The sequence below is a fragment of the Aythya ferina genome (genome assembly GCF_964211825.1).
Source record: "Aythya ferina genome assembly, chromosome: 2".
Lineage (NCBI taxonomy): Eukaryota > Metazoa > Chordata > Aves > Anseriformes > Anatidae > Aythya > Aythya ferina.
Window position 1 is genome coordinate 37130227 of NC_140297.1, and position 14483 is coordinate 37144709.

General features: G+C 41.8%; 1 protein-coding gene across 3 annotated transcripts in view; it reads right to left on the minus strand.

Annotated features, from left to right (window-relative positions):
- Positions 1 to 12235, minus strand: part of SCRN1 (secernin 1) — a 32876-nt gene extending 20641 nt beyond the window's left edge. The window contains exons 1-2 of one of the 3 annotated variants that reach the window (XM_084507803.1): positions 12125 to 12235; positions 3578 to 3737 (exon numbers count right to left, since the gene is read on the minus strand). In XM_084507803.1, coding sequence (XP_084363929.1) covers positions 3578 to 3736 — 159 coding nt within the window. In that variant the 5' untranslated portion in view covers position 3737; positions 12125 to 12235. Of the gene's footprint in view, positions 1 to 3577; positions 3738 to 11627; positions 11791 to 12050 lie in introns of those variants that run through there. The other 2 variants (XM_084507802.1, XM_084507804.1) reach the window with 2 other exon arrangements.
- Positions 12236 to 14483: the final 2248 nt, after the last annotated feature.

Below are 14483 nucleotides of genomic sequence, written 5' to 3' on the forward strand. Positions count from 1 at the left end.
TATGCTCTAGCAAGCAACCATGACAATTGCCAAATCGTGGATAAAGGGCCAGGTTAGAATGAAGGATGGTTGATCTAAAAGGAAAAAAAGCTCCCCCAAAAGCCCAAGAATTCTTCAGGAGAAAGAAAACCATAGCAAGTAACAGATTATCAGAGAACGAGAGAAATCTAGTCAGGAAAAATCTACCTTAAAAATAAGACAGAGGGCCCTGTATCTTAACACTGACACAACACAAATTCTAACCAATACACGAGAAAATCCACATCTGGAGAAAAAAAAAAAATACTTACTTTTAGTAGAGAGATTCCAAAAAGGTCCCTATTTACGTGTAAGGGAGCAACATTTCACCTGCACACACATATTTCCTAGGCTGACCACTACAACAAGCAAGAGTGATGATCAGCATTTGCAACTGCAAAGTAACAATGCAAAACAAGAGCAAAGTTTTGAGAAAGTTGTCACACACACACACACAGAACAGACCTTAGTGAAAAGCCCTATTGTACAGGGCCTTGGGAACCTGCTGACACGCAGGAAAGGAATTATGCTGATGAGTTAGCTGCCGGGTTACTGTCTGGTAGATTGTGCCACAAAGACCAAATTTCAAACAACTCCCAGTATTAACTGAATACTGATCTTTCCTTGTTTAGGGCGCTGCCACACACTGGGTGAGAGCTACAGAGCAGAGCCTGCTACATTCCCTTACAGCAACAATCTGGCTGAAGTACTGTGCCATGTGTGGATACACTGTGCATTATCATGGCTGCAAACACGAGCAGCACAGGACAAATGGGATGCAGACTTCCTGAGAGCGCCTTACAAACTACTGATGCTCTACGTGTGTTCAAAACCAGCTCTTTAAAGAAGCTCAGAATGACTGACAGTCTTGGAAGAGTACTGAAAGAGGGATAGACATTACCTGCAAAGAACAGAATATAACGTAAAGCAAGTTGGCCATCATCACCAAGTGAATTTAAAGAATATATATCTAGCATAAGAAGCCAATACAACAGTACAAGAAGTACAGTATGAACTGGAAAGAAATCTGTTCACTTGGAGGGAAAAAAAAAAAAAGAATGGAGGAAAAGGAAAGTTTATTCAGAACCATAAAGGATTATTGGTCAAAAAAAAAAAAAGTAGCATGCAGTAATCAATCACATTTTTCTATTAGTAAAATATCATACCTTTAATTTCCTCAACCTGTCTAGTTAATTTTATAAAAGAAGAAAAGCTGTAGCAAAAAAAAAAAAAAAACAAAAACACCACCACCACCAAAACACCAGTAGATGAATCGTTCACAGTTTTCAAAGGTTTTGAAGAAAAAAATAATAATTCTGTACATGTCAGAGGCTACATCTAGAAGCTTTGATATTCCTCTTCACCTTCTATATTAGCTAATTATGTCTGACAGCTCAGTAAGTTTGCTGGAAAGGTGGATAGACTCTATCCATGGTTGCTACTTAAAAAACATGAAGCAGATGAAGTCCTGTGAAGCTCTTCTCAACTTTTAGGGGCAGAGCTAACAGCACACAGGAAATTAACAGCTTTTGCCCAAGCTCTGCAGACAGTCAAGCATGCATTTATCATGAGACAAGAGCAGTGTGTTAGACATGTTCCCATAACAGGAGAAATACATGTTTTGGATAATTAGCAAAAACTGAAGATCTTATTTCAGTTCTGCTGTCATGAAGAGTTACCACACTAGAAGTTGCAATCTTCTCATTAATCAGCATCCGTAAGTTTAAATGGCTGCAAAACCTAGAATCAAATCTGGCAGCCCAAAATGTAGACTGTAGAACTTTTAATGATGAGCTTGATCGTTCAAAATTTCTACAAAAGGATTATTGTACTTTTTGAAAGTCCTTAAGTGACTAGCTCAAAAGAAAACAGAAAAATATAAAAGGCAATTTCTAAAGATAATTACTCACCAATATTGATAGTTGCTAGACTTGTTTGTTTAACTTAATATACATGTGCAAAAAAAAAATCATGACTTTTAAAGAAAAACTACCAAGTAAGTCCATGGTTAGGTCTGTCTGAGGGAAAACTGCTGAAGGACTGTGCAAAGCTACTGGAGCTTGTATGTTTTTGGAAATCAGTGTACTTGCAAAACTTTAGGATAGCTAATGTAGAATTATATAATAGCATAGACTTGCAGAGGCCAAAGTAACCATCTATTTAGGACTTAAGCCTCTACTTTTTTTTAAAAAAAAAAAAAAAAAAAAAAAGGCATTAGCCCACTCAAGTCCCCCGTCTAACATTGTATCTTCAACAAACTTTAACTCCATTATAACTCCATTTTAACTCCACAACAAACTTTAACTTCATTATAAATAAAGATTGTGTAATTTAAGGAGGCTTGCAGACACTGCTTAGCAGAATAACTATAATATGTGGTGTGCTAGGCAAAGCGATTGTATTCCCTGTTTCCAAAAGGCAACTACAAAAGGCATTAAACTGGTTAATCATGGGATGCTAATGGGAATCACAATACATTAATACATTGTATATGGCTCAATTACATCTTACATGAAATTATGACGATCTCATCAAAGAATGAGATACGGGGCAGAGTCCAAAATAATCAAGTACTCTAACATTAAGCTCTTGAAAATTATTCTCCTTTGAGGTGACAAAGACTCCGGAGCTGCTTTTAGAAGTTCTTTCTCCACATTAACTTTTTTTTTTTTTTTAATCTATTTCCAGTTCTCTGAAGAGAAACTTCAAAAATCTACTCTGAAAGTTTTCTTGTCTTACCGTCATGCTTATGTTCTGTATGCTAGCACAGGTCTACTGCAGTGCTACCTCTACGGCACTGCAGTAACAGCAGTTGGTGCTTTTGTAGAGGGGGGTGGTTTTCTTTGTATCTGAGATTAAACCATTTAATAATGCACAAATTGCAGTACATGTTAGTAGCAGAACAAATCCGGGGAACATTAGCTGTTCCAAAGACGAACAGAACAGCACCAGGTCCTCTGAAATCTGGAAGTGGCCCCACTTCGAAGGCAGGATGAAAATGGCACTAGCCTTGGGATCTCTTTCAGGGAATTTACAACTCTGATATCCATAAAGGACTGGCAGGGAGGGGAGACACCAGCCTGGCGCAGACTGCCTAGTGTCCTCAGCCTTCTGCACAGCCACAGGGATGAGAAGAGGTTGAATGCAGGTCCTGTGCTCAAGCAGCTACCCCCTCCAATCCTTCTCTTTCCTTCTGCTGCCTCAGTCTCTTCATTGCACCTGCACCAAACACTTACCCCTCTTCCCGTCTTGTTTGATTTGTCCTCTTTCTTTACCCTTCCAAATCTGCTTATCCTTACAATTCTCCTGTCATGTAGGCTACACAGTGCAGCTCTCTGAGATCAGTTCCGCCTGTCTGCTGCAGAAAGTACAGGTTGTGTACTTTTCCTCAATTAAACTAAAAAGTTACATTCCAAGTTTCACTTCCAAGACTTTCAAAAATCTTGTCTCCTCCCTGCTTAGCGAAGGGAAAAAGGATTGAACAAACTGGCAAGGAAAAAAGCATCAGTCATTTCTTCTGGTAACAGTCATTTCACACTGTGTGAATGTTCACCCTTACCTCAACTTTACTTCCTGGATCATGAGTTGCAGCAGCAAAGTAGACCACCTCCTGTACTTCATCCCTAGGCCGTGCAGAGTTCTTCCCAAACACCACCAGCCCGTCTTTAGAACACGGGGGAAAGGCGACAAAACAGTAACTTGGAGGAGCTGCAGCCATCCTAAAAAAATGAAAGGAGAAGTAAAAATTAGCATTTGCCCAATTCATAATTTCATATAATAGAAAATTATTCATTCTTCCATGATTTGTTGCAGCCAAGAGACAAGACATTCCTTTTATTTGTCAGTTGATCATTCAGTGATAGTGGAAGAAGATGCCAGCACAGAGGAGGTTTAATAAAAACAATAGTTGTGACTTGCAGACATTTCTCACTCAGGCCTTGTAAAGACGAAGAGAGAAAGACAAGATGACTGTATCTTAATGAATCTACCCAGTCCCCATGGAAGGAAAGAAGATATTCTGCACCAGAGCTGTTTGGGAACATATGACCTAGATGTATTCTGCTGACTCAGACAAGTGCAGAGACACAGAAGAATTTTAAATTACTCTCACTGTTCCAATGCAGTTTAAAATTTTTAAAAAGGAAAAAGAAAACATGTCTGAGGGATTCCTGAGGGAGAACAATGATGTAACTGGAAACAGAACAAAGACATAGCACAATTATAGCAAAACCTGTCTGTCATTTTATCTACTCACATTGCAGAGAGACTGAAGCACTAACTGCATTTTATTTCCTCTGTGGTTTCTCTGCGTTGCTGTTTTACCTAAAGTTAATTGATTGCAGTTTAGTTGTTTATGCGGGTTAATGTGAATGTTCTTTAAAATGCTCGTTTGGCAGCACACACATTATAGGTGTTTATAATGACAAATATTAATTAAAAATGTGAATGGTTTCAGGACTATGACACTACTGTAGCTTGTCTTGTGTACATTGCTATATATGGCTTTTTTCTGCATTCAGGGAACCTTCTGGCACATGCCTACACAAGAAAAAGGTGGGGTGTTTAGTGCTTGTTAAAATATCACTCAACACACATGTCTCAGACCTTATCATTGCATCAGAAGTACACCTTGTTCAAAATGAACAAATATGTTCCTCCTCTCCCTCCCTGATATCCTGAACAAGTGAAAACATACCCACACATTTGGACTCCTTAGAAACAACCTACACAATCAAACTTCCCCCAAACAGCTGCTAATTTGTTTGAAAGAATGTTACGTGCATGGGGGGAAGGGGATGCACAAAGCTGGTTTTGATCATTAACTTGTATGCTATTCAAACCTGGCATTTTAGTGTTTGTTGGTGTTTTTTTTTTTTTATGTATAAAAAAAAAAAGTACCATTTGAGACGTTTTTCAGACAGAACAGCGGGCTTCCAATGTTAAACCAAAGAAAGAATGAGTTTGGATAAAGGCTATAACACACAGAGCAGCAATTGTTTGTGAAGAAAACACTTAAGAGTTCACCTATTGACTACTAACAGGTTATACACATGCTCAGCCTTGAAAAAAAAAAAAAATCACCAAGAGATGTCATTGTGTTAAAGGTGTTCCCCGCCAACCCAATGGGAGGTGATGAACTGTGTAGGGAATTCACACAACCTTTTAATTTAGGCAAGATTTTTACAGAAGAGCTCTGAGTTGAAAATACTTTAGGTAACACTCACAAACCCCTTTTTGCAGGCAAAATTTTGACCAGTGAGGAGGAACAAGCAGCAATAAATTGTAATGACTTCTGCTGATGAAAATACACCTGCGGGAGGACACCTACCTACAGGCTTATACGTTGTGCCACTAAGTCCAGCATACTACCGGTTGTAGATGGGTGTCCTGTGGACACACATGAAGACAAAGCCCCACTTTAATTGCCATTCTCACCACTTATGAGTCAAAGCATCGTGACTGAACTGCAGATACAGAGCTTTACCCAAACTCCATCACTAATGAAACCGTATAGTATTTTAATGTATGCAAAGCATGAATTATTAGGAGTATGCAGGTTTATTTTGCTTTGTTGGCAACATCAACGAAACTGCTTTCCAATACCCCCTAAGAGTTCACATCTACATTCAGGTACAGCAACATTCAGTGCTCTAAATTTATCTTCTGTCGTCTTGCCGGACCAGCCAAAATCTCGAATAACTCACAGGCTTATTGTAGATACCAGAAAGCGAAATAATTTTTCTTTATTCTAAACACAAACTAAGAGGATTTATTTGAAATACATGAGGCAGCTAAAAGACACTGACCTTTCTTTCTAGGCTGTTGGATGTCTGAAGCGATATACAGCACTAATTTTATTAGATTCAGTTCTTCTGCTTGCTTACCAAATGTACTACTTATATACTGAATTATTGCCAGGTGGGCTTAAAGAGAAGGGAAGGAATGTTTAAGCACTATGATACTGAATAAATCAGAAGGTATGCAAGGCAGGCTTTTACATACCTCCAGATGGAGTAGATAAGGCAAAAAAGTAGGTATATAATGTTATACAGATTCCTCATGTCCTCCTTAGCATAAAATGAGGTCATTTTTATATCTTCATTTTTTAGTTGATTCCTCTAAATATACCAACACTTACAGGGAAAAAAAAAAAAAATACCATTTTGGTAATACTTTAGGTATGAAAGTATTGGTAAGCTCCTCTGTAGCTCTCCATACCACACAGTATACTTGGGGCAGAGGGGAGGTGGTGCATTATAACATTTGAACACCTCAAGCTGAATGTTACAACACTACACTGAAAACCTGATCTTAAGAGTAAAGACCGTGATCATTACAATCATCAGAGTTAGCGCTGGGATCTTAAATTGCATCTACAAACAGGGAAGCTAGCCAGCAGTCTGCTACAATGTAAATCTACTCAGTTTATTGGGTAGCAGTGTTTCCTAGAGCCTCATTTAGTTAATTTTAAATCAGACAAGGACATCAGTTTCTCAAACACCCACAGCCTGAGTTTGTTCTGAACACCACTGATCTTCATCTTCCTTGATCGTGTACCTGAAGCAGTTTGTTAGCAGCTACCTGTCCAAACAGGAGATGTTTAGATGGAACCCCCCGTGTTCCAGTTTGTGCCCATTGCCTCTTGTCCCGGTGCTGGGCACCACTGAGAAGAGCCTGAGACTCTTGCACCCTCCCTGCAGGTGTTTATGTACATTGGCAAGATTTTCCCCAAGCCTCCTCTTCCCCAGGCTGAGCAATCCCAGCTCTCTCAGCCTTTCCTCGTAGGAGAGGAGCTCCAGCCCCTCCATCACCTTGGTGGCCCTTTGTTGGGCAATCTCCTGCCATTTTTGCCACCTCACCAAAACCTTCTCAATACCACACAAGCATCTTTCATACACAGGAGGAACAGAACACTCCTCCTTCACAGAACCCACCATAAATCAGGTTCATTTACAAAGCTACCTACTGTTGATCCCATGAATGCTCCTCTTTTTCCACAGATTATTTGCTCCTCCAAGGAAAGGCAATCCTGAAAACCTCAGAAATCACAAGGAATGACTGCAAATAATCTCAAAGAACACTGTCACAGCCACAAGGACATAGTCACTGTGGCATTCTTCACCACACAGGCCTGCTGTTCTCAGCACATACCTCAGACAAGCGTTGACACAGACAGAGGTAAACCTGTGCTGCACATCAGCATGCCTCAGATGAGCCTGCACACCAGTGGAGTCCAAACTGGAGGAAGGAAGGCTTCCATACCTCGCACTGCTGCTCTGAAAGCTGCAATTTGAGACTGAAGTCATCTTTACAAAGTTCAAGAAGTCGACTGCTACAATAAAATTACTTCTCAGAAAAATATCTTCCTCCTATATCGAGTAGGTATCAACTCTTTTCAAGCCAAACTTTCCTTTACTGCCAAAAACCCCTGAAGACATTAAGTACGAAATAATTACCGGTTTCACAGTTACAAACTATGTGAAAACTGGCCTGCCAACAGTTTGAGATGCTACATCTTATTTATTTACAAAAGAATTACCAAAAATAAACACTCAATATTATGAGCTATTAGTTTTTGAAGCCCTTCTAATAAGTTATTGTTCAAGCAATTCTGGAGCTTATTTCTAAAACAGTAAAATTGCTTTTGCCAACAGCAAGTTCTTTTCTCTGCTTTTCCTTTCAATTGGAAAACAAGACAATAGCTGATAATGAAAGTGCAGCACTTAATGGGAAGCAGCGGGCAATGAAAAGGATCAGGGAGATAAAGCAGGGTCAAAAAAAGGGTCTGTCTTGAAACTTAATTTGTGCTTACTGAACTAAACAGGTATTTCCTCCTCCTCATGCTTTTTTAATTGCTGCTAGCAATGCCCTACAGCTTTATCCCAACAACAAAAAAAAAGATACCCCTAGAATCACATATTAAACCCCTTGGGTTTAATACAAGCTGGGTTAGCTGGGTTTTCTGAAATGGAAAGCACATTAGCTGGGATTTTTTTGGTTATGAGAACATCCTAAACAATGGAAACACCAAAAGAAAACCCTCTGAAGTAGCCAGTCCTATGTCTAGAGCTCCTACTTACCTGATAGGGCTGCTAAACTCTTGCTGATAAGCTCTGACTGCTTTCTGGTGATTACAACTTTTTTTTTTTTTTTTTTTATATATATATATTGCAAAAGGGACCTGAGCTGCTTCTAAACTCCAGAGAGCATATTAAGCCTTTTACAAAGGCATACAATTTGTTTCTGTGGTATAAAAGCAGGACTTTTCCTCGCTGCATTTTGGGCTTTTATAGAAGAGAAGCCCAGCTGTGCTAATACTTCTGAACTATTTCAGTAATGTTTAAAGAATCCAATAAATCTGTTTTCATTGCTACCAGGAAGGACAAGTCACCTAATCCGCAGCACACTTTTACAATGTCAAACTTGGAGGCAGCACCTGCACAAGGTTCCTCAAATTTGGATGACGACTCTCTCATGAGGAAGGAAAGAATATATCAAATGGGCCCCACATTATACCCTCTTAACTCTTCCATGCTTTTAATGGGGTGGCAGGAGAAAGGTCAGTCTCGGTTGTGAGAACTGTTGACAGTTCAGCTGTTGGTTTCAAACCAGTACTTTAACCTCCAAATCAAAACGCTTCCTGTGCCGGAGACAAGCTGGTATTTCCATTTCCAAATCAAGCCTAGTGTCTTATGCAGCGACATGTGATCTCTGCATCCTGCAGAAAAGCAATGTTTCCAGAAACAGAAATGAAAAGCAAAATTCATTCAGCTGCAGGCAGAGAACAAAGACAACAATCTGAAAGGCACAATAATAATATTGTTCCCATCTTGGGAGGCACTGAAAGGTTATTTTTTAAATTGACAAATTGGACAGTTTTAAAGACTGACTTACCAGGAGAGAGGAAGGTTGCATTTGTCAAGAAATTAGAAAAGCAGAGATTGTTCCTGAATATAAAGCACAAAACTGTGCCAGATCTGTGCATTCCTATGGTTTGGACGTTTCATTATCAGTCAGACTGTTTGACTGTTTCCTCACCACACAAGACTGGTGATGCCAGCTTACCAGTTAAAGGTGCCACATCCTACAGAAATGCAGCTCAGCTTTGACTGTCTGTCTCAGAAGATATCCAAGGGGAGTTATCAGCAGCTGAAACTGAGCAAGCCGAGCTCAACTTCTCTACTTTTCTTTAAAGTCACTAGCTCCCCTTGCACATTAACTACACACTGAAAATGCCTCATTAACCACGCCAAAACGAACTACTGCATTTTGGAGAATATGAGGAAAACCTCAAATTTCTAGTCAGAGATTTGGGATGGCCATTTTCTCCAGTAGCTTCACTTTTATTTTTGACTTACAAGAAGTAGCAATTCCCTACGCAAGCATAAAGACTAGCTGCAATTCAAAGCTTTCCCAAACAGTACACCCCCTTCAGTCATTTTACTGAACAAATGCATAACAGGCCTGGAAGGAATTGAAAATATTTCTCTTGCTGTCTGTGGAGAAAATTTGAGATAGTCCTGGCAACAGCTGTCAGATTTCTTAAATCTGCCTAGCGAATTAGATACTGGCAAAACTCTTCAGCATTTAGATTCTCCACAAACGATAAGATTTCAGCTGTTAGGAAAGTTTAAAGTCCCCTGACCAACCGGTTCTACTTTCATTGTCTAATATACCTTCACCCATCCTTTCAACATAGGCATCTTTCAGAAGATAGGATGTTAGTTTTTGCCTCTAGTAATTCAAATTATGTTGATGAAAACTCATTCTATTTAAAAACAAATGAGGGTCATTCATCCAGAAGACAATAGATTTCAACCCCATTTCCATCATAGGCTGTGCATACAGGGAAAATTCATTATTTATACAAACTTTTCACTGAGCGGATGTCAATGCAATTAATTAAGTCTTCAAGCAGTATCAGAACTATATCCCTTTTGTAGCTGCTATTCAGCCTGCAGTCTAAGGTCTTACTTGTAACATCCTCAATTTTGTGGAGAAGGACCCGTTTTCCTGCAGAAGCTCTTTGCTTCTGTACTAAGGCTGAGACCCTGGTCAGGACCTGCTGGCATCCCCAGTATCTTTGTACAGCACACAGCTTCTTAATGAGACATCCTTTGCTGCTGCACAGTGATTAGCAAAGTAGTTTTCCCTTTTTGTAAAGAGCCAGGTCAAGCCAGTTTTGCTGTTCAGTGAGGTCCTGATCCCATCACAGGAAGACTGTCCACCTACACACATAACTGGCTATGAGCACTGACCGGCAGTCCTTTGAAATTAGCAACACTGGTCTATTAACAAGGGGTAAAATACAAAGCACCTGGCTGGAAGTCTCCTCATTGTTTGGAATATAACCCAAAACAACAGCAAATGTTGCAAGACTAGCAACAGAGTTTGTAAATGTACCATGTAATAAGATACATTGTGGCAGAAACCAGCTACCTGGGTACCTTACTGATGCCAATTCCATGCAATTTCCCTATCTACCGAATTTACAGAAAGAGAAGGCCAGTGCACTACAGGGACGATGTCCTGTTTCACTAATCTTCAAGTCCATAATGGACAAAGAAATTCTTATTGGAAGCTCCTAGCATAAGCTAGCACAAGTTTCCTGCATGCAAGCTGTGTAAAGCACACACAGTTGATGACTTCTGAAGGGGAGGGCAGATAGCCAAAGTCAGTACCTTTTAGCAAAAACACCAAACTCAGCAGGAGTAAGCAAATGGAGCTCAAGTCATGTCCTACTCTATCAGGGAAAAAAAGTGACAAATGTCGTCCCCCCCCAAAAAAAAAAATTAAAAGGAAGCCACCATAAAAAATCTCAAATTCCAAGCATCGGAAATACTCTTTTGGGTAGCACAAAACCTACTCATAACAATAAGGATTTCCATCTACCACACTTTGCCTCCATATTACATCTGTGTTTTCTGACTGTCTACATAAATTCTGGAAACTAAACTCCTTGCAAAAGTTGATAGCGCTATGAATGGCTTAACTTCAGCCTTGATTCATCCCAAATCAGAAGTCCTGTGTTCACAGAGATCAGATAAATATGTACGGTTAAGGGTTTGTTTTGAGGTTTCTGCTTGGTTGGGGGGAGGGTTTGGGGTGCATGTTATGAACAAAGTCGCATGCTTAGATTTAAATTCATAAATCCAAACCAGCTTTTAGACCAACAGTCTACAACTGAGCCCACTTCCCACGAGCTCATGCATTTGCTTTCTGAACCACTGAGTAAATTTAACACACCCAGCTCCCTTGCGTCACAGAATTTACCAAACCCACTGCAACACAACCTCTTCTCCAAGACCGTTACCTTGAAAGTTTCACGTTTTACAGGTAGGGATGGCTTCACTCACAGTTTAAAGAAATTTGTACGTAGTGATAGATCTATACACATGAGCACCCATCGGCTCAGGGCCCAAATAACGCTGCTCTTTACTCGAGATGCTGGGGTAATGAGACCTTTTCCCCCCCCTCTCTAGTTATCAGTACTGGTAAAAACATCTTTTTTTTAAGGCAGGCTACCAATATCTTTTAGGATTATGACGGCGGCGTCAATACAGAGCTGAGTTTTGCTGCTCGGGTGAAGGAGCCCGCCACGCACCTACCTGACACACACACACACACGCGCGACGGCATCAAGATCTCAAGGTGACTACACCAAAAGGCACCTTCAAAACAAAAATAAAGGGGGAGGGGAGGCGGACAGGGTGCTAAAAACCCGAAGGGAAAGCAGTTAGCGGACAGAAGACGGGCACGGGAGGGCGAGGGACACTGAGGGGCTCCGAGGGACACCGGAGATGCCGCTCCCCCCCCCCCCCCCCGCCGTTGCCCGCCATGTTGCGCAGCCCCCGCCCCGCTGCAGGTGCGCGGAGCCTCCGGGGGCCATCGCCGCCCTCCTCCCCTCCGCCACCCGCGGCCGCCGGGCTGAGAGGAGAGGAGAGGAGAGGCGAGGCGAGGCGAGGCGGCGGACACCTTCCCCTCCATCCCTCCCTTCACCTCCCGCACCCCCCATCGCCCCATCGCCTCACCGAGCGGTGCGGTAGCGGCGCGGGGAGCTGGAAGCCGCCGCCCTGCCCGCGGCGGTAGCGGCCCCGTTACGCACCTCGAGCTCCGCTCCGCTCCCCTCAGCCTGGAGGCGGCGGCGGCGGCGGCGGCGGCCCCTGCCGGTCGGTGGGAGCAGGCTCGACCCTCCCCGCTCCCTTCTCCCCCTCCCCGTCTTGCGCAGCCGCCGCCCGAGCCGCTCCTCCCGGTCCCGCAGCGGCCGCGGCGCCGCCGCCTCTCCCCTCACAGCCGGCCCCGCGCCGGGGGGCTCCGGAAAATGGCGCCCGGGGAGAGGGAGCGGCCCCCGCGCCCCGCTCCCTGAGTTTTGGGGAGCTGAGGGGGCTCTGCTGGCCCCAGTGGGTGAGGGACCACCCTCAGGTTTTTGTCCCTGTCCTCAAGGAGCTCTCTGCTTGCTCCACGGATGTCGCCTCCAGCCCCACTCGGCACAGCTAAGCTATAAGAGAGCTTTATGTCCATGTTCAGGTGTTTGTTCTCCACGCTATTGCCTCCTGTCATGGGTTTTTGTGCTTGTGGCCGGCAGAACTAATTACCTGTAAGCTCCCTGTCCTCAGGGGCTCCCTCCTGCTGCACAACTCTGTGGTCCGGTTGGGTTTCTCAGGACATTTGCTTGTCTTCCTATTTCTCTTCAGCAGCCTGATCCATTAACATGGTCCGAGCCAAGCTAAGATGTCTGCAGAGTCAGTCACCACAAAAAACACGAGTGATGATGATGGTCACTCTGAATTTCAGTTAGTGCAAGTCACTCGTTCCTACCAGGTAGGAATCAAGACATTTGAATCATCACTTTGCTCAGCAGATCAGTAGATCCAGTTTAATAATCTAACAAAGGAAAGACAAAAGGGCAGGCAGAATCTACATACGGGACCTTACATTAAAAGAGAATTTAGAAGGAAAAACCCTGGAACCATCTACAGAGAAAATAATTTCATCTCATCACCTACAGGAACAGGAGGATCCATGGGTCTGCATGGGCTCAGAAATGATGGATCATCTTTGGACACTGTTGCTGTCAAACATGCAGACGAGAAGTAGTAACTTCATTAGGTAATCAAAAAAATTAATTTGCCTTTCCTAGTTTAAATCTCAGTGAACGTAAAATATTCTGACATCTACACCTTTTGGGGCTATATCAGTAACCTGAACAGGCACTAATTTAGAATTACTTAGGCTCAACGCTTTTTATTAAAAAAAAAAAAAAAAAAAAAAAGGCTGATCAGTAGCCTCATGGAGCCCTTGGTACTCCAAGATCTTCCACTATGTATTTTAGACAAGACCTTTGATTCCCTGTGCTATCAGCTTTCTGCCATCAGAATTACAGTTGTTGTGCAATAGAAAAAAGTCTGGATATCTCCTCCTTAAAATATCTGACTGAGAGGTGGTTTGAATCACTTTAATCAATACTGTAAAACTGAGGAGTTTATACCAATTTAATTGTAACAACTTCAGTTAAACATAACGACCCAAATTCCTTGCTCTGGAATTACATGAAGGATGAACTGTGTCATAGCTTGCTTTGCAGAATCAGAAAGATAGCTGATGAAAAGAACAGGTGCAGTTTAAAAGGAGTTTTAAATTATATCCTGCGACACACCACTTCCATTACCCATATTATGCTCACTTAGATGACTAAGTCTATTCTCCTAATTACACCAGAGATGATTATGGCTGAGTATAATCTACCTAAGAATTATTAGACTGTCTACTGAATGATTAAATACTGGCTACGCAGAAGTCCTTGATGCTTCCTTTCTGTGTAAGCTGTCACGAACTATGTAAAGCACCAAGGATGAGCGGTTAGAGCATGGCCTGGGCAGGCAGGAGAGTATGTGGTGTATGTGTGTCGTTCTGCCATGAGCTTGTGGCTCGGCTTTGGATAAAACTTGTAACCTCATGGAAATTCAATTACCTCATAAATGAAATGCAGAGAGCATTTAGTTACAGCTGCATCTTGGAAACCTTTGAGTGGAACTGCTGCGCAAACAGAAAATACAAAATTATCATAATTTGGACAAAGCCGTAATGATTATTTATTGATTATTTGCTCATCATCTTTAATAACACGACAGCAGAATTTGTGGGTATACAAAACAAATGTTTATTCTCTTGTAAAAGATTAAATGGGGTACAATATTGAAGGAGCGCAGAATACATCTTTACAGAAGAGAAATTCAAAGAACATTTGTTCTGTTTTATCTGTGAAAAGAGAGAGACCAAAACCCAAACAGAGCAATGTATAGCTTGTTACAGTTTATTTTTGTTCTTTAAACACCTCCTCAGTTGGAGAACAAAGCCTATTCAGCAGAACTAGTACCCCAAATCCTCAGCACTAATCTATTTGACTCCTGATTTCTAAAATACTTTCCTCTGCAAGTCAGGGAGCAGAACACACAGACGTACAA